This window comes from Peromyscus eremicus, chromosome 4 (genome assembly GCF_949786415.1).
Source record: "Peromyscus eremicus chromosome 4, PerEre_H2_v1, whole genome shotgun sequence".
Taxonomy (NCBI): domain Eukaryota; kingdom Metazoa; phylum Chordata; class Mammalia; order Rodentia; family Cricetidae; genus Peromyscus; species Peromyscus eremicus.
This window is the reverse complement of record NC_081419.1, coordinates 78,976,579-78,998,867: the sequence shown is the minus strand read 5'-3', so window position 1 is coordinate 78,998,867 and position 22,289 is coordinate 78,976,579. Positions and strand designations below refer to the sequence as shown.

At 44.9% G+C, this 22,289-nt stretch overlaps 1 protein-coding gene across 1 annotated transcript in view; it reads left to right on the top strand.

The window, feature by feature from the left end:
- Kiaa1549l (KIAA1549 like) overlaps positions 1 to 22,289 on the top strand; it is a 110,061-nt gene that overhangs the window by 63,030 nt on the left and 24,742 nt on the right. The window contains exon 15 of the mRNA XM_059258912.1: positions 3,398 to 3,527. Within this exon, the coding sequence (XP_059114895.1) occupies positions 3,398 to 3,527 (130 nt within the window). The remainder of the gene's footprint in view (positions 1 to 3,397; positions 3,528 to 22,289) is intronic.

The following is a 22,289-nucleotide window of genomic DNA, read 5'->3' as shown; positions in this document are numbered from 1 at the left end:
GAATCAACTCTTTCTTGTACCTCTGTTGACTTCCACACATCCTTTCCTTATCTCCCGACTCCCTGGCTATAGTTTCCAGAGCCACCTTGAAAATAAACCATTTGCATTCAAATCCTCATAGATCATGCATCTGCGGGGCCAACACAGGGCAGTAATCTATGCAGAGTTGCTCTGACAGAGTCCAACATCCTCTTCCTCAGCAGCTTAGGCTATCTCTACAGAATGCCAGGGTTCCATAGAATATACAGTTTGAAAACGCTTTCTTAAACTCTATGAAGTTAAAAGGTCTTAAGGGTTCAAGGAAAACACATCATAACCCACCCAGCAATATTGTCAGAGGGGGGTGGGAAAGCTCAAATTGATATGTTATAAATTATAGCAAAATAAGAACAAGTGTGCCTAGTAGAATCAATGGATTAAAATAAGCATCTCTTTACATGGCGGCCTGATTTATCCCCAAGTAGATAGTCACACACCAGGCACACGTCCACATTGGAATTCTGGTCATTGAAACATGTTAAATAACAGTCTGGTTTGCACAGTGAGCTAAGGAGGTAGATCAGCAGCAGAGTCACACCTGCCTAGGATGTGCAAGACCCTGGGTTCAATCCCCAGCACTGCTAAAAAAAATGTTAGCTATTGTAATGCAATGTTTTCTCTGAAGGCAGAATAAACCAGTGGGTGCTCCAGGGTCTAAGCTTTTAACATGTTCATGTTGCTCATTAGTATATGTCTAATACTTAGGAAATAACCTACTGTCGATTGCCAATCTGCCTGCTTATTCTGCCACTGCTCTTACTAGTAAATCTTTTGTTAATGGGCTAATTGACAGTGGCTGGATAGCTATAAAGTGTGGGGTTTTTTTCCCCAAAAAATATAGTTGTAATTAAGTCAAGGATCTGTATTCTTGGGGATCTGCTTTAAGGCATGAGTCACTCTGAATGTATGCAGGTCACTGCCTGCTGTGCCCAGGCGCCTCTCCTAAAGGAAGCCTCTAGTTTCAGACAACTAGAGGAGACAGTTTATAATATGAGATTGTACAGTGCCATATTAGCAAGGACTCTTTTGCTTGCTAACAGTGGAAATCCAGCACACACTGGTTAAACAAAGGGGACTGTATCACCGAGCATTAGTGCCAGGCCAAAGCTTTAGTCTGGCTAGATCAAGGGGACCCTACTGATTTGGGTTTTGCTTTCTCTTCACTTTCCCAGCCTCTTTTGAAGGTAGGCTACAACCTCATGATGGCAAAAACCCAGCTGCAGGAAACCCCAGGTTGTGTCCCTCAAATCCAAAAGAGCCCCTCTTTCCTAGTTGTCCTGGCTGTAGCCCCAAGACACAGTCCCACTGGACCCAACTTAAGTCATGTGCCCACCCCCCTGACCGATCACATGGATGTAGGGATATGATTCTGTGGTGGTCCAATCTGAGTCAGTGCCTACCCCTGCAGGAAAGGTAGCCCCCAAGAAGCACCATGCTATACTTACCAAGAGAGTAAGTACCATGGGGCCAGGCAGGCAAAAAGAACAGATTCTCTTAAAGTCAGTGTGGTTCCTGGTGGTGATAGAGGAGATTGAAGAGTGTCTGTTGCTTTCATGGCTAAGTGCTAGGGTGGAGCTTTGCCTTGAAGTTCTTGCTGGACCGTGTGTGACTGAATGCTGTAAGCAACTTACTGTGTTCATAAAATAATGTGTGTGTGTGTGTGTGTGTGTGTGTGTGTGTGTGTGTGTGTGTGTGTTTGCACAAGCGCATGCACACTCACCAGGTCTTTACCTCCAAACATGAATATCTAGAATCCTTAAACTGAAACATGTAATTGGTAGTACTTAGGAGTTCTCTGAAGATGGTCTAGAGGCATACATTATTGTGCTGTTGGGTGAAGGGGACTTTTAAGCCCTTTGTCATTCTGGAAGTCATCTGTGCTTAATGGGTCTCACTCCTGCAGACAAGAGTCGCCGCTTGTGGGAGGAAAAAACCACAAAAAGCATGCCAGCCTTCTCTTTACATGGTAGCTTTCTGTCCTCTCTGTAGACAGATTCCTCCAACGACAAGCAGAAACAGGATGGTGGCAAATGTGTGAATTTTTGAGAAGTAGCTGAGTTGACACCTTCGACAAGCTACTGCTGCCTGGGCCTGAAGAGCTTTGGGCTCACTTTAGGGGCTGGATCTATTTAGAACTCAGCTAAAGGGTTGCGTCCTTGGACAGGCCTTCTCTGACCTTCCGGGTTACCCTCTGTCTGAGCTCCTTATTTTTATTTGTGTGTGTGTGTGTGTGTATGCATGTGTGCATGTGTGTGTGTGTGTGTGTGCATGTTTGTGTGTGTGTGTGTGTGTATGCATGTGTGCATGTGTGTCTGTGCTCTTGGGTATCATCCTTCAATATTCACCCACTATTTGTTGAGGCAAGGTCTCTCATTGCCCTGGAACTTGTCAAGTAGGTAGTCTGGCTAGCCAGTGAATCCAGAGGTCCTCCTGTCTCTGCCTGCCCAGTGCTGGGACTACAAGTATGCTTCACTACACCTGGATTTATTAATATTATTATTATTACCATTATTATTATTATTATTATTATCATTAACAACATATATTCTGGGACTTGAACACAGGTCCTCATATTTGCAAGATACTTTACTGAGTAAGCCAACTCCCCAACCCTCCTTATTTTTATTAGTAATACTAATCACTCTGAAGTTAGCATGCCAGTTTGTCTCCCCCATGGGGTACAAACAGCAGAAGTACCAGAGCCATGGATGTTCAGCTTCCAGGTACTTAGCGCATACTACTAGGCACTTGGTAAAAAATAAATAAATAAATAAATTTTTAATTAAAAAATTGGTGACTGGTCGGCTGGCTAGCTGAATAGGCCCCAAGTCGCCTTTAGGCTTATTGTCTTCACTAAGGAGAGAAAAGAAATCGATCAATGATCATAGCATTCAAAGTGGCCCATTCTCTATAGGCTTCATTTACTAACACATTGTAGGAGTCCATGTCTGAAATCTAAAAGATGAAAAAGAACAGGAGGCTGCTGAGTCAACAGAGTCAGCAAAGGCAAGTTTGTTCTGCAATGTTAGCTGTCCTCGAGGGTCAGCAGAGAACCCCTGGCCTTACCATCAGCAGAATTTTAGATGAGGTTGCTCTACTCCAATTGATTGTAGTTGCCTAATTTGATATGAAAGAACATATAATTCAGCCAAATAATTATAGCATCTTGGGCAGCTCAAGGGGGGGTAGGGTACCTTGTTCTCCCACTTCCTCTTACAGCCAAAGACTGAGTACCATCAGTTCTGAAATTCTGAGGCCAATCCAAACCCTCCACCGGTTGCCTGTAGGTTTGGATCGGTGGAGAATTCCATCTGTCAGGACATTTGCTGCATCATAACAGTTGTTGGATTTCCTTCAGGCAACAGATGAAGAACTCTGTCTACCGAAGCCGGCAGTCTCTGAACAGCCCAAGCCCAGGAGAAACCGAGATGGACCTTCTGGTTACACGGGAGCGACCCCGGCGTGGAATCCGGAACAGTGGATACGATGTAAGTGTCTGGTGGACTGGGGTGGATGCAAGCTTTCCCCAGAAAGCCAGAGGATACAGCATCCCAGCATGTTCCAGTTTACCACATGTTTGGGGAGTTTCAAGATGCCCTGCAACATTCTGTTGGGTTTTATGTTATGGGGGAGGGTGTTAGTGATGGGGGACATGCTGTTTGTTTTCCTCTTTTGCAAAGTAAGCTACTTGAGAGGTGTGAGAGTGATTGTGATTTCCAAACTGTTCTATTCTGAAAATGGTGTATTATTGACCTCAAATTCAAGGGGGATTATAAATGGTCTCAATTCCTTCCCTCTTACTGGTAGAAACATGGTAAGAGCTGTAGCAATGCGTTAGAGTTCGTGGAACACTGGCTGCTTTTAATCTATAACAGATTTGAAAATTTGGACTTGTTCCTGGTTTCATAACTCCTTAGTGAGCCATGGAAACAATGAGATGTCCACAGTGAGAGCTGCTTCCATGGGACAGGCCTGGGCTCAGTGATGTGTCCAGTCTGCAAGCACTCCTCCAGCCCTTCAGGTTTCTCCAGATGAGGAGGCTCCCACCGGTGCCTTCCCTCAAGATGGAGCCGTCCTGAACTTGGAGTTACACCCATGAACTCACGTGAACGTTTCCACACTTGAGGTGGAGATGCACACTGCTACTCTCCCTGCCTCACAATTTCAAAGAATCTTCATGTAATCTCAGTTTTATGGGAAAAATGCTTCTTTCCCATTCCCCTTAATATTTCTTTAATTACGAATTAATTTCTCTATAGCAAGAGTAACAATTCAAATACTGGAGAAACTTACAATTTGAGAAATGGTGATTTGAACAGGACACTTGATTTTTTTTTTTTAAATATATCGTGCCGATTTGAAAACAAGAAGATTTTTCCCTTTTGAGATTAGTCATTGTTTGGCCTAACTGCTTAAAATGGGCTTTTTAAATGGTCCAATTTAAAAGAGGTAATTTGAGTCTCTGATGATCTTTCTTGATTGAAATCTAATGCTGTGTTATAGTGGTGTTCATCTCTTTTCTCGAGTGCTGGCCACCGAACCCAGGGTCTTGGACTCATCCAGCAAGCGCTCCATCACCGAGCCATGTCCCTGTCCGCTCATCCTTTTCCTTTAGTGATACTAATCACTTGGTTCTTTTTCACAAAACAGCTTGAGGTTTTCACTTTGCAGGATGCTAGACACTCTGACCACGTATTTTGATGTTACGTCTTTGCTTTTCCGCTAAACTCTCCTAATAGAGACTTTTTCCCTTTATGAGAAATATTTCTGGGCTAGGGAGATGGCTCTGTGGGTGTAAACAAGAGGACCAGAGTGTGGATCCTCAGACACCTGGGTTAAAATCAAGCATGGCTGCGAACGCCTGTGACCTCTGCCCTAGATGAAAAGGTGTGCTTCAAGTTCAAGGAAAGACCCTGTCTCAAAAAATAGCGTGAAGCAACCTGAGAAATGGCTGGGCAGTTAAAGTGCTTGCCACACCGCTGGGAAGACGGGAGTTCGGAGCCCAGAAACCCACGTAGATGCCAGATAGACATGACAGCCTATGACTCAGAAGGCAGAGACAAAGGATCCCCAGAGCAAGCTGGCGAGCGAGACTTGCCGTGTCAATGAGCTCTGGGTGTGACTGAGAGACCCTGCCTCGATGAATAAGGTGGAAGAGTAATAGAGAAAATTGCCCCACATCATCCCCAAGCCTCCACAGACATGCACATACATGGGCATCCCCATACATATTCAAACACACATATACACACACACATACCTACACACACCACACACACACATTACCTCCCACGTATACACACAAATGAATAAAAAACCAAATGAGAGCCTGGCTTTAGAAAAATCAGCCTAAGTTTTAAGTTTTCCACCCTCCACTCCTGTCAAGAGGCCAAGAGCATCATTCCTAGAAGCTTGCTTAGTTTGGGGACATTTTCTTCCACTCAAACCCCTGAGACATGCTAGGCTCTTCATCCAAGATAACTATTAATAGGTTTCTTGTAAGAGTCTAGGCAGAGATGTTTTTACAGTTATGAGGAAATAGGCCAGAGGTTTCCTACTGATCTTGAAGGAACACAGCACATTTTTAGCCGTATAGTATAACGTTCAGCTTTAGAAGGTCAGGTCAGTAAACTAACTAGAATAACAAATTGCTCATCCTTCACAGATGTGTATAAACATGTGAGTGTGAGTGTGCATGTGTGTGTGTGTGTGTGTGTGTGTGTGTGTGTGTACTTTTCTTTGAGATATGTACGTTATCTTTAAAACATTGTAAGTTTCTTTAGGACAAAATGCTCACATAGGAAATAATGCTAAGACTTCAGACTGTGGACCAGAACTGCCTCTCTTGTCTCTTCTTGAACCATTTATGACAAGCAGTTAACCTTCCTTGGCTGCACAGTACAGACCGGGTCCTATTCTGCTCACTGTATGTGTGCTGTACAGTTGAATTTTCCTGTTTCCAGTCATTATACCCCTTGCTCAGAAGAAGAAACTAGGGCTCAGACTAGATCCATAGTTTCTCTGCCTTCCAGGCTCATGTTTTTAACCAGCATGCAACATGATTTCTCAATACCCCCTTCCTGCTATGCAGCTAATCTCATGTAAGACATATCCTGTATTCCTGAACCTCTGTGGGAGATCAGTTGTAAGGTCTCAGAGGAATCCTTAGGTAGAAAAGCTTATATATAAATAAAAAAGATCAGCAAATAAAGAAGAGAAAGAAGTGAGTAATAGTTTTAAACAATGCATTCATTTTCCAAAAGCGTCAAGGCACTCCTGGCAAAAGAATCCATTAGGCCGGCAGTGAACCTGTCACTTGGTTGGAAATATGCCATTCTGCCTCCTGGGTGTGGAGATCTCAAACTAGGCCAAAATATTTAGTCCTTTCTGCCAGGTTAAGGAAACTCAATGCTGTGGAAACAAAAAAATCAGGGAGATTGATTTAATTTTTGATTTACCACACGTTGACTACTTTACATCCCCGTAGGAAAAGCCTTCATATAGAAATAAATGAGTAAATACACAAACAAGCAGGTAAAGTGTGCTGCACAGCAAATCTTAGCCACAGGATGGAAGGCAGCCTGGGTTGTTTCACAATTCCCATAGCCTCCTTCCAGCCCACCTCCAGCCCCTCAGGGCCTCTTGGCCTCTTAGTTTGGACCCAGCCCCCCCCCCCCAGTTTTTCTTCACTGCCCCTTTCAGCCCTTCCTTTGAGGACATCTCCATGCATTTGTGACTCCCACTGACCCACAGAACCATTCTGTCCTAGGGGCCATCAACTGCCATGCTGGGCTAACATGCAGATTACAGCATCGATTAACCCACGTCAGAGAAATTTCTTCTCAAAATAAATTGCAATTAACGCAGAGACCCACAACTGGACAAGGTGCAGAGAGTGAAAGTCTTTGGAGCACTCAGCACTAAACAGAATGTCTTTGTTGACTCCCTCCCCTCAAGGCCTAGTGATCTATCCAGAAGAGGAGGTGGAAAGAATGTAAGAGCCAGAGGTGGTGGATGGTTCCAAGGAAGCAGTGTCTTCCAGACACAACAGGGCTGATCCACATATGAATTCACAGAGACAATGACCTGCATAAGACCTGTGCAGGTTCACACCAGATGAAACCTCAGCACCAGGAAGGGGAAGCAGACACAGTCCCACCCCTAACCAAGAAGATATGTGCACTCGATACCTGCCAGGAAAGGGGAATCAGCTTTCTCCAATGGAGTGACACTGGGTAAATCAATCACACTCCAGACAGGCTTCATGGCCGTGAGCAGTTGACCAACACAAAACGGACTCCTTGTTTTTTCTGCATGTGCTTTTTGTTTTATTTTGGTAATTTTTGTTGTATTTGTATTTGTTTGTTTTAATATTCACTCTTGGTGGGGTTTTTTGTTTGTTTTGAGAGAGGGAGAATGAAGTTGATTGGATAGGGAGGTAGGGAGGATCTTGGAGGAGATGCGGGGGGAGAAACATGAACAAAATATATTGTATGAAAACAATCTAATGATAAATAAATATTGAAGGAAAAGTTTCCCAGATAGCTGGAGTGTTGGATCTGCAGAGGAGAGAGCCCTGAGAGAGTTTGGAACTACCATGTTTTGCAGCAACAACTCTGAACTTCCTCTTGCCTCCATCAGCCAGGACACTGAGTGATTGTGACCTAATTAGTGTCATTTTCTGAGAGTACACACTCATGATAAAAGGGTGAATTATGTTTAAAAAGATGTCCTAAACTGATCACTCTTAACAGGCAGACTAGATAATTAAACCATTTTTGGCTTTGAACTTAATTCCTCCTAATGCATATAGCAGGAAGAAAACAGAATATCAGACTAATGTACAAAGGTAGGGGGAAGCCTCTAAAATTAAAAAAAAAGCTTATCTTTGTGTGTATGTGTGTGCACATGTTTGTTGTGCATGGTGTATGTATGTGTGCATGTGTGTATGCACCTGTGTGTGTAGGTGCTTGCACACCCATGTGTGCCTGTGTGGAGGCCAGAGTAAGACTTCGGGTATCTTCCAATATCACTCTCCACCTATACCCACCCTTCCCTCAAGACAGAGTCTTTCACTAAACTTGGAACTCACTGTTTTCCGTTGAGGCTGGCCAGCAAGCCTCGGTCATCCCCGAGTCTCCACACCCTCTGCCCCTTGTCCTGGGGTTACAGGTGCATATGGTCATGTCTACCTCCTTTAAAGGGATTTATTTTTATTGTTTATTCATTTGAATGTGTGTATGTATATTTGTGTCTGAGCATGCCTGAGTGTGCTGGTACCCATGGAAGCAAGATGAGGGTCTCAGAGTCAGCAGGCCTAGAGTCATAGGCCATTGTGAGCCACCCCATGTGAGTCCTGGGTACAGAACTCTGGTCCTCTGCAAGAGCAGCAAGCACTCTTACCTGCTGAGCATCTCTCTAGACTTTGTAAATTTTATGTAAAATGTAGCTTTCTGAGCTGGAGAGATGGCTCAGCAGTTGGGAGTATGTCTTGCCTTTGCAGAGGCTGGGGGCTGGCTCCTAACACTTACACTGGTGATTCACAGCCACCTGTGACTCCAGCTCCACAGCATCTGACGCCATCTTCTGGCCTCCTAAGGAACCTGCACTCACATGACATAATTCGTAAAACATAGTTTTTAAAAAATCTTTTTAAAGCCTATGTTAAAATAAAATAAGTTACTTTATGAATGAAAATTATGTAGAAAATAATTAATTCATGAGTAAAAGTAATGTCCCACCCTGAATCTTGGGCAGAATAAGGACTGAAATGACTTCTTCCTGTACCAGCCCAACCGTTTACCCAATGTGCACAGATGGAGCGGGCTTTGCTTCTAGAGGACTAAAAACATTCAAATCATCCTCAGAACTAAAAATGCACCCCTCAGCTGGTTATTTTGTCCCTTTTGGGGGACATGTGTTTCTTTGCTCTGCAGTGCTGAGTAAGTAACCCAAGGCTTCCTGCATGCTAGCTAGACAGTCATTCTACCACTGAGGTAGACCACCAGCCCCTGAGGTCAGTCTGTCTGTCTATCTATCTATCTATCTGCTATCTGTCTGTCTCTTCTCTCTCTCTCTCTCTCTCTCTCTCTCTCTCTCTCTCTCTCTCTCTCTCTCTCTCATCATATTAAACTCTCACCCTCCCAGATCTGCCCTCTATTCCCCACCCCCACTTAACTTCTTGTCCCAATCCAGTTTGTACCATCCATATAGTCATGGGCGTGGAGCCATCCATTATCCACTGGAGCGTGGTTGACCTACCAGGGGCTGCAGTCTTAAAAAAAAAAAACCTGACTTTCCTTACCGCAGAAGGCACCTGAGGTGTTTCTGGGAGTTGGTGTGTTTTTAAGTCTACGACAGAAATGGAGACAGCTCCAAGTCTTGACAGTGGGGGAGCATTTGAAATGAGTGTTTGACCTCCAGCTTTGAGGGTGACTATTAACCTCTAAAAAAATGCCATTGTTACCAGCTAGTCTGGATTGAGTGGCTTCTCTGCCGGTTACAGAATTTAAAAGGCAGGGGGAAATCTCAAGCGCAACAGGTAGCAGCATGGAGACTCTCAGACACAGCAGGCAGAATCAACAGACGAAAACCAACCTCTAGTAATGGTGAAAGGGACACATACACAGCAAGGAACACAGAAGAGGGGCCTCTGCACAGAAGAGGGGGGCCCAGGAAGCCGAAATCTAGGCCCTCCTTGAGGGCTGGGGGTTTTAAGAGTCTTTGGTGGTGGAATTGGGGTCCTCTTAATTTGGTCAGTTTAAACCAAGACAGGGGAGCTGATAGGCCCACAACTTTGGGTAACCCTGGCCTGGTTTGGCCTTGAACCTGCTCAAAGCTTCTGCTGGCAGGCGTGGCCTCTTTGTGGGAGAGAAATGCCTACCAGGCCATTGTCTCAAGCTACCAGGCCTTGTCTCGTCTCAGATAAGGAAGGTGAAGAAGAAGCTGAAAGTCTGCCATCTTTATTGTCTGTGGCCCCTGTGCCTAGCAGGGATCTGTCTAACTCCCGGTCCTTCATTATAAGCTGATTCCCTGAAATTTCTCTAAAATGCTTTGCCTGAAGTTCCATATTCTAGAGCTACAGGTGGCCCCTGACCCACGAGGGTTTTATTTGTGACATTTTTTTTTCTTCAGGGTGGTGATTAAAGCAATATGTATTCAGAAGAATTTATATTTCAGATTTTGAATATTGATCTTTCCCTGGGTTTATATGGGGTCCCATGTCACCAATGATGCTGGCTGCCACAGTGAACCACAGCTTCCTAGTTGGAAGCCCCAAACTCTTCCTCATTCCTCATGCAAACCAGTTCCAGAGGTCTGAAGACCACACGGTTAGGTTTATCACAACGATGGGTCCACTTTAGTCACAATTTTCCGTCTTAGTGACCTTTCTCATTGCTCTGACAAGAGCAACTTGAGGAAGAAATGGTTTGTTTTGGCTTACACTCTGAGGGTCCACTCCATGACAGCAGTGAAGGTCTGGCGACAGGAGGGTGTGAGCTCGGCACAGTGTGTCCACAGCCAAGAGCAGAGAGAGATGGACGTGGGTGCTCAACTCACCTCCTCCTTCTTGTTCCCTCTGGGACCCTAACCCAGGGGACAGTGTCACCTATGTTCAGGGTTGGTCTTCTCTGCTCAGTTAAACCCTTCTGGAAACTCCCTCATAGACATACTCAGGGTTATATTTCTGTGATGATGCTAAATCCAAACACGTTGACAATGAAAATTAATTATCATAGAGATATGGGGGGATGTCCCCTGGCTCAGAGCTCAGTCCCCAACAGCTCATGAAGCCTGGATACACATTTTCATGTGTAATGGGTGTTCATATGAGTGGCCGTGTACTGACAGGGCTGCCAGCTCCCTTGGTTACAGAGGAGCAGTGGTTCCTAGAAAGAGGCCAAGGAGTTGAAACAGTTATTTTTTTGATGGATTCTATACAGAAGGGAATAAAATATGATCTGGAAATAAAATATGCAACAGGCCATAGCAACTCTGGGGTATTGTTATGAATGCAAACCACTCTGGCCCCAACTTCCTCCCTCTCTCTCAACATCTTTTGGCTTTCATAGAGACCAAGGCAGATCACAGATATGTCCTGCAGTGTTGGAAACATTCCTACTGAGGGTCCTGTCAGCTTTTGACTTCCCTGGGAAGCAAAGAGCTAGAGTTGGGACTTTGCCCTTCCCTCTGAGTGGTTTGTTGTTTATTCTAGAAGCAGCCTGCATGTTGCTTCCTTAGCTAGCTTCTCTTGTGTTTAACCCCATCTCACCTGAAATTTCCTAGGTAGTCCCCCATCTCAGCATTTAACCTCTTCCCCTCCACTTCTGCCAACTAATTTGTGCTGTAGTGACCTTAATTTGATATATTACCTTAAGTTCATTTGCAGTACATTGTATTTTTATAGGGGCTTCCAGTCCAAAGGAGATCATCTGGTAATGGGAACTCAGACTCTGGGAGAACCCAAGGCAGAGGTTGAGGTACTTGTGGTAAAGGAGTTGTAGGTGAAGTCCTAATCTCATCAAGCTAGGGCTGTCCAGGAAGATACTGACCTTACCAAGATGGAAACCACTAGTAAGGTGTGAAAAAGGGGATAGAAGATGGAATTCTTGTTGACAGGGTTGTGAGGCAGCAGGAAGGATGTCAGAGTAGCCTAGTAACTTTACTCAGAACCATGCATGACTCTGTAGGCCCAGGGCTTCTCTTCCATAAAGACAGCATCCCACTGACAAGTGACAAACCTTCCCTCTGCCAGGACCACTCAGGTGTTATCCACCTGCTCATTCCATCAGATCCCCTGTGCTCTAGATCTGCCTGCTCTTATCCTGGGCTCCTACCTAGGCATCATAGCTTCTATCAGACTCTCAGACCTGTGGCCTTAGGGTAGCCCCTAAATGCAGTATGATCTTTATATAAATACCTGTTGTCAAAGGGAAAAAGCAGGACTGGGCAGAGTTACAAGATAGACCATGGTGTAGATACCATTAGGTCTCAGATGACTTCCACTGGAGTATAGATGGCCCTGCAGGGTTGTACTGAGTTTGAGTGAAGCAGCTTGGCTTTATAGACCAGTCGTTGGGTATCTTTGGTTAAGGTTCCTGTCTTTATCCATGGATGGGTGTTCCTAGCAAGAGCTGATCTCTGAGGCTGACAGCTGGCAATGTGCCTAGCACCTGGGCCTTCTTGTCCTGAGAAGCAATCCTAGTCTTCTAGTTTCTTCTATGTCTATGTGCCCTTTGGCCTACCTGTGGGTCCCTAAGCCTTTGGGGAGCCAATGCCTGTCAGTGTACACATGAGAACACTCCTGGGGACTCACTGTCCCTTCCACTGCCCATCATACTTTTGTGGAGGCGATAGAAACAAGGTCTAATGATGTAGCCCTGGCTAACCTGGAACTCACTATGCTGACCAGGATACCCTCCAACTCACAGAGATCTGCCTGCTTCTGTAACCCAAGTCCTAGGATTGAAGGCTTGTGCCACCATGGCCTGCATCCATCATACTTATTGAGTATGATAAAACAATTACAGGCTGTAGGCATTTAACTGATTCAAATTCAACAACATGGCCCTCAAAGAAAAATAAAAAGTTAAGCTATTGCTAAAAAACTATCTTTTATGTATGTTCTGTTCACCTTGTATATGTACATTTCTTTTTTCCCCCCTACTTTCTATAAGACTATGCACAAGGCCATGTATGCAGTCCTGCATGGGTTCTTTAAGGGAGTTGTCAAAAGCTTAACTCTCCATGATTTTACCTTCTCTACTGGCGTGAGTATCTAAGACTCATATGTGAAGTTCTACTGTCCTACCTGGGTGAGACTCTGGGAGGGTGCGGTGGTTTGAAGAAAATGGCCCCCAAAGAAAGTGGTGCTATTAGGAGGTGTGGCCTTGTTGGAGGAAGTATGTCACTGTGTGGGCGGGCTTTGAGGTCTCCTTTGCTCAAGCTTCCCTCAGTGTCAGTCAGTCAACTTCCTGTTGCCTACAAGACGTAGCACTCTCAGGTCCAGCACCACATCTACCTGCATGCCACCATGCTCCCCATCATGATGATAGTGGATTAAACCTCTGAAACTGTAAGTGAGCAACCCCAATTAAATGATTTACTTTATAAGAGATTTTGTGGTCATGGTGTCTCTTCACAGCAATAAAAACTCTGACAAAGACAGAGGGGATGCTGAATCAATTCTGGGGCCTGTTCCAGGTTGTGATTAATGATGCAGAAAGGTACAGGTTTTCTGTGACAATGAACTTGGGTAGGGGAAGAGAGAGTCCTTCAGGTCTGATCTTCCCTGGATGTCCCACAGCCACTGCCCAGTGTAGTCACTACTGCTCACCACCACGGACTGAGCGACCTCTACAACACCACACACTCTGCCTGCAGACCCTCTTGTAACTCCTAGAGCTTTGAGTCTGGATCTCGAATCTAAGTTTCCAGCAGCTCAAGATTTACATGCTGTGGCTGAGCCAGCCATGTTCTGCTAGCTGGTACTTCCACTCCATCACCTAACCCATCAGCCGCAACCCAGATGCCCTTCCCTAAGCCTGTTGTGTCATGTGATTTCTTTGCTCCCTGTATTATGTGCTTATCACTCTGTGGAAAGCACGTCTTCCTGCCTGCTTCATCTGACGTTAAAACTTGGGGCTGGTTAGTTCATGTGCTGTATGTTGGACAGCATCCCTGGCTCTACCTGGGAGCTGCCAGTAGCCCTTCCCAGTCACGACAACCAAAAATATCTCAAGACATTGCCCTACATACCCCTCCAGGTAAAGATGCTGATGTGGGCTGTGCTTTCAGAACTAACTTTAAATGTCATCTTGCCCACAGTCTTTTCCAACCCCCCTATGCCTGTCTATGGGTCTGGCTTGGATGCCCATCCTTTTTTTTTTTTTTTTTTTTTTGTTCCAGTAATACCTAGTCCTCAGCCCACAGTCCTTAACTCCCACCGCTGGCTTCCGCTTGTTGGTTTATTTGTATTATTTCTCCAGTTGACTCTTCAAGGGCAGAAATCATGTTTTATTCATTGCTGAAACCTCAGCACTCTGGATAGGAGCTGGCATACAGTATATGCAGTGTCTCTATTTGTTGAGCAAATGAACAAACAAGGGTGTCCACCAGAAGAGGTGACTCCTGAGCTGAGACTTGTAAAGTGGCCACATTCATCCCCTGAATCACACAAGCACTGTGGAAGCTGTAGACACATGCTCATGCGCACTGCTGTTTGTAGTGAGTGGTGGTGATTGGTTCAGAGGCTCTGGCTGAAAGCAACAGAATACCCCATGCCACTCAAACCATTTTCAAACAATAGGGAATGCATTAGTTGCGGTAAGCCCAGGGACGGTTTGATTGATATGTCAGTTCATCCCTCCGCATTATACAGGGCTGGGTCCCCTTAGGCACGGGCTTGCTTCTCTCTAACGAGTAGCTACAGCAGTCCCAGCCGTCACAACTGCACCTTGCATTAACCAGCACAACAGAAAATTCTTTTCCCAGTTATCAAACAAAATTTATAATTTTTACTCCGACTGTGCCACCATAAAGTGAATGCCCAGTTCTGTGTCAATCATGCTGACAGCAAGAGCCAACACTAATTGACTTACCCAAGCCAGGCCTAGCCAATAGACCTGCCACAGGCTTTGCACCACCCAGAGCCCCTGGCTGAGACACAGAGTGTGCTGGTTTGGTTTGTCAACTTGTCACAAACCAAAGTCACCTGAGAAAAGGGAACTTTGACTAAGGAATTGCCTCCATCAGATTGACCTGTAGGCAAGTCTGTGGGACATTTTCTTGATTAATGATTGATGTGGGAAGGCCTGGCCCACTGTGGGAGGTGCCATCTCTGGACAAGTGGCCCTGGATTACATAAGACAGCAGCTTGAGCAAGCCAAGAAGCAGCACTCTTCCAGAGTCTCTGCTTCAGCTCCTGCCTCTAGGTTCCTGCCTCCAGGTTCCTGCCCTGAGTTCCTGTCCTGACTTCCCTCAGTGATGAACTGTTACCTAGAAGTGTAAGATGAGATAAACCCTTCCCTCCCCAAGGTGCTTTTGGTCAGCGTTTCATCACAACAACAAAACCAAACTAGAACACGGAAAGGGAGAGGGCAGATGCCAAGGCTGTCACAGTACTCGCTGCTTGAGGAAGGCTCCTCTCTAAGGAAGCCCAGCACACTCCTCCATGTCATTGTCCCCTTCCATGTCAGCCTGTCCTCTTTGGGTGGCCACTCAGGACACAGCCAGCCTGGGTGGTACCAGGACACCATGGTGGTACCTCAGCTGTTCACTGTGGACTTGGGAAGTCCAAGCTCAGTTGGAAGCATGCACATCAGAGGTGGATTTCAAAGAGGGGGTGCTAAAGAGACTTTGTACCGCTGTCAGGCTTTTGCAAGGCTGAAGAGGAGGAAGAGCCTATCAGGGTAGATGTGGGGACAGTCTGTCCGTCAGCTATGAAGCAGTGCTGACTCACAGGAGAGGACCTTCCTGGCCTGCAGCACCAGTTCAACCAAGGTGATTCATCTCAAAGTACAAAACAAAACAACTTCCCAAGAGGCTTTCAGACTGACTCCTTTGGAAACAGTAGTTTGTAACCAGGTGACTGTGGCTTATCGATCACTCTCAATGTTCACAAGCAAGGCAGGAACTGTACTCACCGATTCTGGAGCTGAACTACAGCCTAACTGTGTGAATTGTGGATAGTTGCTTCACCTATCTGTGCTTTAGTGTGCCTGTGTATAATTTGGGAACAAACATGATCCTCCCTCATGGGATTACTGTGAGAACAAATGAGCTAAAGCTGGCAGAGCTGTATGTAGGAGGCAGGCAGGCAACAGTGGTACCCATGGCTTTCAGACTCAGCCAGGGGTGAATGATGCTCTGTCTCCTGCCTCCTTTCTATCCCAGCCCTGTAGACATCTCCCATCTTCTGTGAATGTGTCACACCAAGGAAATGCCCCAAGAGAAGGACTCACACTACCCAAAGGAAACCTTTTTAGGTGTGATGGGTTTGGTGATGAGTACCTGAGACCTTTTCCTGTCACTCCAGCACATGGCCACACCTCCAAAGGTGATCTCTAAGGTCACACTTTCCCAAACAATGTGGGCTCATGGGATATTTTAATCTACTCAGTACTGAACTCCCACTGTAAATGAAGGACAGCAGGCTAAGGGACAGAAACGCTGGAGCCTGCCCCCTGAGGCTCCTGCTGCATGCTAGGGAGGTTCGCTTGGGAGCAGGGATGACAGAGAAGAGTGAGGATGCCTCCTGTCTCTCACTGTCCTGTCTGTGTGGTCTCAGTTCTCACTCCTTGGAAGATTAAAAGTCAGTGAAGAAACCCCATCCTGTCTCTTCAACTCACCCAGAACACAGAAACCACACTGTCTTCTTCTCACCCCGTGGCCTGATGACTGCAGTGGGTCTCTAGAATTGATGTGAAATTTTGCAGATGCAAGAAGTCCTCAAACCCTCCTTTGGACCACAGCCTATGCTGATGAAGGCCAGTCTCACTTTATTGGTAGAGACTGGTTCGAGATGTGGGCTCAGAAGGAAGTGGCTGCAGAGGCCTCTCCACTCCTGTGCCGCATTCCACAAAGGCAGAGCCCCTGGAGTTAGTTTTCCAGAAGTAGCTTCCTAAATATATCCCTGCTTCCAGCGAGGCAGGTAGCACGTGAGCTTGTGAGATCCTGAGCATACATTAAAAGAGGGAGGTGGGCTGTACTGTTTTGTGTGGGCCCCGGGACCATGATTAGTGGTAAGGAAAACAGACAAGGAGCCAGATCCATTCATCATGCCTGGGGCCCATCTTAGTAACCATCCTTTCCAGCCTGCTCTTGGGCACTTGCCAGGCAGATGTAGGATCTGTGGAGACTGTTCTGGAAGGTGGAGCTTGGTTAGCACCAAGGAGAAAAGCAGAGCCTTGTGGCAAATTTTGGAGGGGGCTTTTCAAACTTTTGTACTCTAAAATGCAGTGTCTGGGTGAGGGCGAGTGTGGAAAGGAGAGGCCTGTGAGATATTCCTCTACTTTGGGGCTGTAACTGGGATTCTAGAATACAAGCTCTTACAAGCCCCTCAGCTCCATTTAAAATATGACTGTCTAGTTCATTCTAGAACTGTGAAGATACCTTTCCTGCTGAAGACCTTTAAACAGATGTTCTTTAGGATTTTAAAACTACTTCGTACCCTTTCATTCCATGAATATTTATTAAGGTCTCACTATGTGCCATTTGGGGACTCAGCAGGGAACAGGGCAAGTCCCTGCCCTCCAGGACCTTGCAGTCCAGTAGGAGAATGGAATTCAAGGCACAAAAGCGGGCAAGGGAATGCCAAAGGGACACTGGAGAGCCAAGGAGCAGGGTGAGTGGTACAGAATGACAGACTGGTCTTAATATCTTAGCTAAGGGCAAAGGTCTCCGGGAAAGTCACTTCTGAGCAGGGACCTCACATCAGAGAGCCATACACATTAGCCCCGGGAAAAGAGAGCTCCAAATAATGGAACAGCAAATGGAAAGGCCCAGAGGAAGACACAGACTTGGGGAGCTTGGGGAACATCAAATGTAAAAAACAACACGGTTCCTCTTAGGAAAAGGCTCAGCCTAATTCCATCCTTCCCCTTTGTTTCTCCCATTTCTAATCCATCAAGTCCTGCTGGTCCTCTTCCAGAATGTGTCGTGAAGTCACCACATTGTCTTTGCCCATGGTCCCCTCATCAAACTGCCATCTCTCCTTGCCTGGAATAATGCGTGGGCCTCCTAAGTAACTTCCTAGAAATTCCAGCCACGCTTCCCTCCTGCTTAGAAGTCTCTAGGTGTTTGCGATTGTCCTCTGAAAACACTCCAACCTTCTTTCTGTGGCCTTTGGGACCTTTTGGGATCAGCCCCAATCCTGGCAATTGGAGCTTCAGCCACAAGGTCGTGTCTTGGTTTGCTTCCTCAGAGTCCTAGGGACCAGGAGTCTTAGGTCAAGGTGTGGGCAGGATTAGTCTGCCCAGGTGTGCGATGGAAGTCCTGTGGAGTGTCAGGCTGTCTTCCCTCTGTAGATGTCTGTGTCCAAATGTCCCCCTTAGAAGGACATCTGTAGGGTTGCTTTAGGGCCCACGCAAATGACTTCATTTTGACTTGATCACCACTCTAAACAGGATCACATCCCGAGTCCCAGGGAATACCACCGCAGGGTGTGAATTTGGGAGTCACAGATCATTCCGTAATGGTTCTTTCTCTGTTGCACATGCTCTAAACTCTTTCCTACTTTGGGGCTTTTTTTGAAGCCCTCCCAGTGATAAGTACATAACCAGCCCCTTTGCCTTCAAGTCTTCAGAAATATCAGCTCCTCAGGCACGCCTTCCCTGACCAGCCCCTTCAAACCAGCTCTGCTGCCCCAACCCATCTTGTTTTATCATGGTGAAACTGATATATAGTAAAGTATTCCGATCTGTGGTAAATGTGCACACCCTTGCAGCCACCAGCCCAATCAAAATACAGAAGCTTTTTCTCTCTCACACCCACCCACCCCAGATGGTTTCCTCACTCCCCCTTTCAGTCAAGCATCACCCTTCGAGAGGCAACCACCCTTCTGATACCCACCCTCATGGCCCTGCTTCTTTCTGGACTCAAATGAATTGTTCAGTACAGACTGTGTGCCTGACTTCTTCCGTCCGGATTCATCTACCCCATTGCGTTATCAGTGTCTTGTTCTTTTCTGTTACTGTTCTATCATATAAATCCAACGCTATTTGCTTTTACATCATTCTACTGTGGGATATTTGGGTTGTTTGCACTTCAGAGCTAGCATGAAAATTACTTTTAGAATTTAGCTCTGTCATGAACATATGTTCTCATATATCCCAGATAACCAGAATAGGATTTCTGGGCTATAAGGTAGGTATATAGGTCTGACTCTTTCATAAACTACAGTCAGACTTATAGGCATCTCCTATAAGGCATTCTCCTTCTCATCAGCAATGATTATTCAATCCTACTCCTCTACCTCATCAGCATTTGCTTTTATTACACTTTTTCATTTCACTCATTCCACTGAATTTGAAGTGACATAATTTTCCCAGTCACTGATGATGTATGTGTTTATCGGACATTTTGATAATGTCCTTTGTTGAGATACCTTTTCAAGCCTATTATATCATTTTTAAATTGGAAGTCTCTTATTAGTTTGTAGAAGTTATTTGTATATCCTGAATACAGACCCTAGTATTTTCTGCTAGTCGATAACTTGTCTTATCATTAGTGTATTTTTTCCAAAACTAGTTGTTAATTTATTTTTGAAGACTTAGGGCTACAAATGTTCCCCAAGGCCAAACAGTAGGATTAAGTTTGTGGAATAGTTTCCAGAAACTCTGTGGGGTCCCCATCACAGCTATAATGTCCCTCAAGTTTGTTCCTATGGGGTTTCAAAAGAAACTGAGGTCAAATGGATTCTTAGCCACTGTGTAGGCGGCCTTGGTGTGTGGGAATGACCTACTCTTTGGGAAACAACATGGAGGGCTGGAGAGTTGGCTCAGTGGTAAGGAGTACTTTTTGCTCTTCCAGAGGACCCAGGTTCAGTTCCCAGAGCTACCCATATGGTAGCTCACAACTGTCTGTAACTCCAGTCCCAGGGGATCCAACTCCTGATCTCTGTAGGCTCCAGGCACGAACACAGCACACACACATACATGTAGACAAAATACTCATACACATAAAATAATAAAGTAAATAAAACGTTTAAAAAATTAAAGAAAGAAAACAACATGATAAGAACTATAGGTGTTTGTCCTATGTGGGGACACCACAAAGTTCAAGACCAGGGTCCCCTGTGTTCAGGGGAGAAAGAACAGTTTCAATTTCTTCTATGGGTTGTAATATACCATATGAAATTCTATAACTGCTCCAAACCTTAAATATGTGCATATTCTCTATACCAGTAATTCCACTTGTATAAATTTATTCATGGCTATATACAATGTTTAATAGAAAGGATATCTTTTACAGCTTGCTTTATATAGTAAGATATCAAAGACCATTTAAAACAGTAGACTGTTCATTATAATCTTAAAACTACATATGATACAGTTATGACATTATTAAGGTTATTCCTTATGAGTGCATGTTTATTGACAGAGAATGTTATATATAGTATTTATATATAATAATTTATAGATACATTAATGTGTTGTATTTTTTAAAGCTTTACATGGGGGCTGGAGAGATGGCTCAGCAGCTAAGAGCATTTGCTGTTCGTCACATCAGGTGACTTAACTTCTAGGTGATCCAACACCCTTTTCTGGCCTCTAAGGGCACCTGTATACATGTGTCATATCCACACACACACATACACATAAATAAAAATTAAATAAACTTTTAAAAACTTCGTATGTTTATATCCATGTTTACATATGCATGTATGCTTGTTTTCTGTTTATAAAATCATAAATCCAGACAGTTCATTCTGAAAGAGTTTGTAAACCAAAGAACAATGCTAACAATAATAATTTGTAAATATCTCTAACCCTCTACTCATATTTTTCATATACTCAGTGGTAATGTTGGTTAGTTTATGTCAGGTTGACACAGCTAGTCACCTGGGAAAGGGATCTCGGCTGAGAGAATCTCTATGAGATTGGCCTATGGGCAAGCCTATCTAGCATTTTCTTAATTACTGATAGGTATAGGGGGCCAGCTCACCGTGGAAGGTGCCAGCCCTGGGCAGATGGTCCTGAGTTATCTAAGAAAGCAGCCTGAGCAATGGAGAACAAGCCCATAAGCCGCATTCCTCCTCCGCTTCAGCTCCTACCTCCAGGTTCCAGCCTTGAGGGCGTGACCTGACTTCCTTTGGTGGTGGATTGTAATGTAAGCCAAACAAACTGTTTTCTCCACAACTTGATTTTGGTCATGATGTTTTCTCATAGCAATAAAACCCTGACTAAGATTGTGGTCCTTTTTAAATTCCCCCCAATTTCTCTCCTTGGTATACCATGGCTACTTATGTTCTTCTCTAGAAAAAAATCCTACTTTAAAACCCCTAAAATTCAGCCAGCTGTGGTGGCAGTTGCCTTTAATCCTAGCACTTGGGAGGCAGAGACAGGTGGATCTATGTGAGTTCAAGGCCAGCCTGGTTGACAGAGCTAGTTCCAGTACAGCCAGGGCTACACAGAGAAACCCTGTCTCAAAAAACAAGCAAACAAAACCCTACAATCCACACCCGTCCTCTCTCTAGTTTGCCACCCCCACTTCCTATTCTCTATCACAGAAGTCAGAGGATTTGATGTCAAAGTATGAGCCCTCTCAGAAGGGATGCAGCTGTCATGGCCAATATGTCATTATGTATTCTGACTGGGACTGGGGGAGTTAGAGGTGTTGGGCATGGACAGTATGTTGAAAGTGCTCCATATGATCTGTATCCTCTTTCAAATGCATAGAAACATCTGGAAGGACATGCATGAAGGGCACAATGTTAGCTGCAGTTATTATAGCAGTCGGATTTACAATGGGTTTTAATTTTCTTTGTTTGGCTCATCTCTGTATTCTATTATTATTTTATTAGTAGTAGTAGTAACAGTCATACTTTGATTGTTTTTTCTCTTTTTAGAATGTCTGTTGAAGTATATCTTGATTAACTTATAAAAATAGCTTCCCAGGATTTTTTCAATATGAAGTTGAGAAGCAATATGCTAACTTTCAAGTTAAATGGGCTTAAATATATATTCTCTATCCTAAATATGGCCCCAGAAAGACACTGTACTCAAGCCAGCCATCAGCCAATATAGGGAGACTTTACGTTTGAATCTCAAAGCATAAGGCATGTTCATATGTAAACTTAAGTGAAGGAATGGGGCAAAGGCTGGGTGTCTTAGTTACGGTTTCTATTGCTGTGAAGAGACACCATGACCATGGCAACTTTTATAAGGAAAACATTTAACTGAGGCACAGCTTACAGTTTCAGAGGTTCCGTCCATTATCATCATGGTGGGGAGCATGGCAGCAGGCAGGCAGACATGGTGCTGGAGGAATAGCTGAGAGTCCTACATCTTACAGGCAACAGGAAGTCAACTGTAACACTGGACTGTATTCTGAGCATAGGGAACCTCAAAGCCTGCCCCATAGTGACACACTTCCTCCAACAAAGCCATACCCACTCCAACAAAGCCACACCTCCTAATAGTGCCACTCCTTATGAGATTTTGGGCTCAATTACATTCAAACTACCACACCAGGTAAGCTAGTGGTCGTGGTCTCCCTCATCTGAAAATGGACACATCTGTTATATGTCC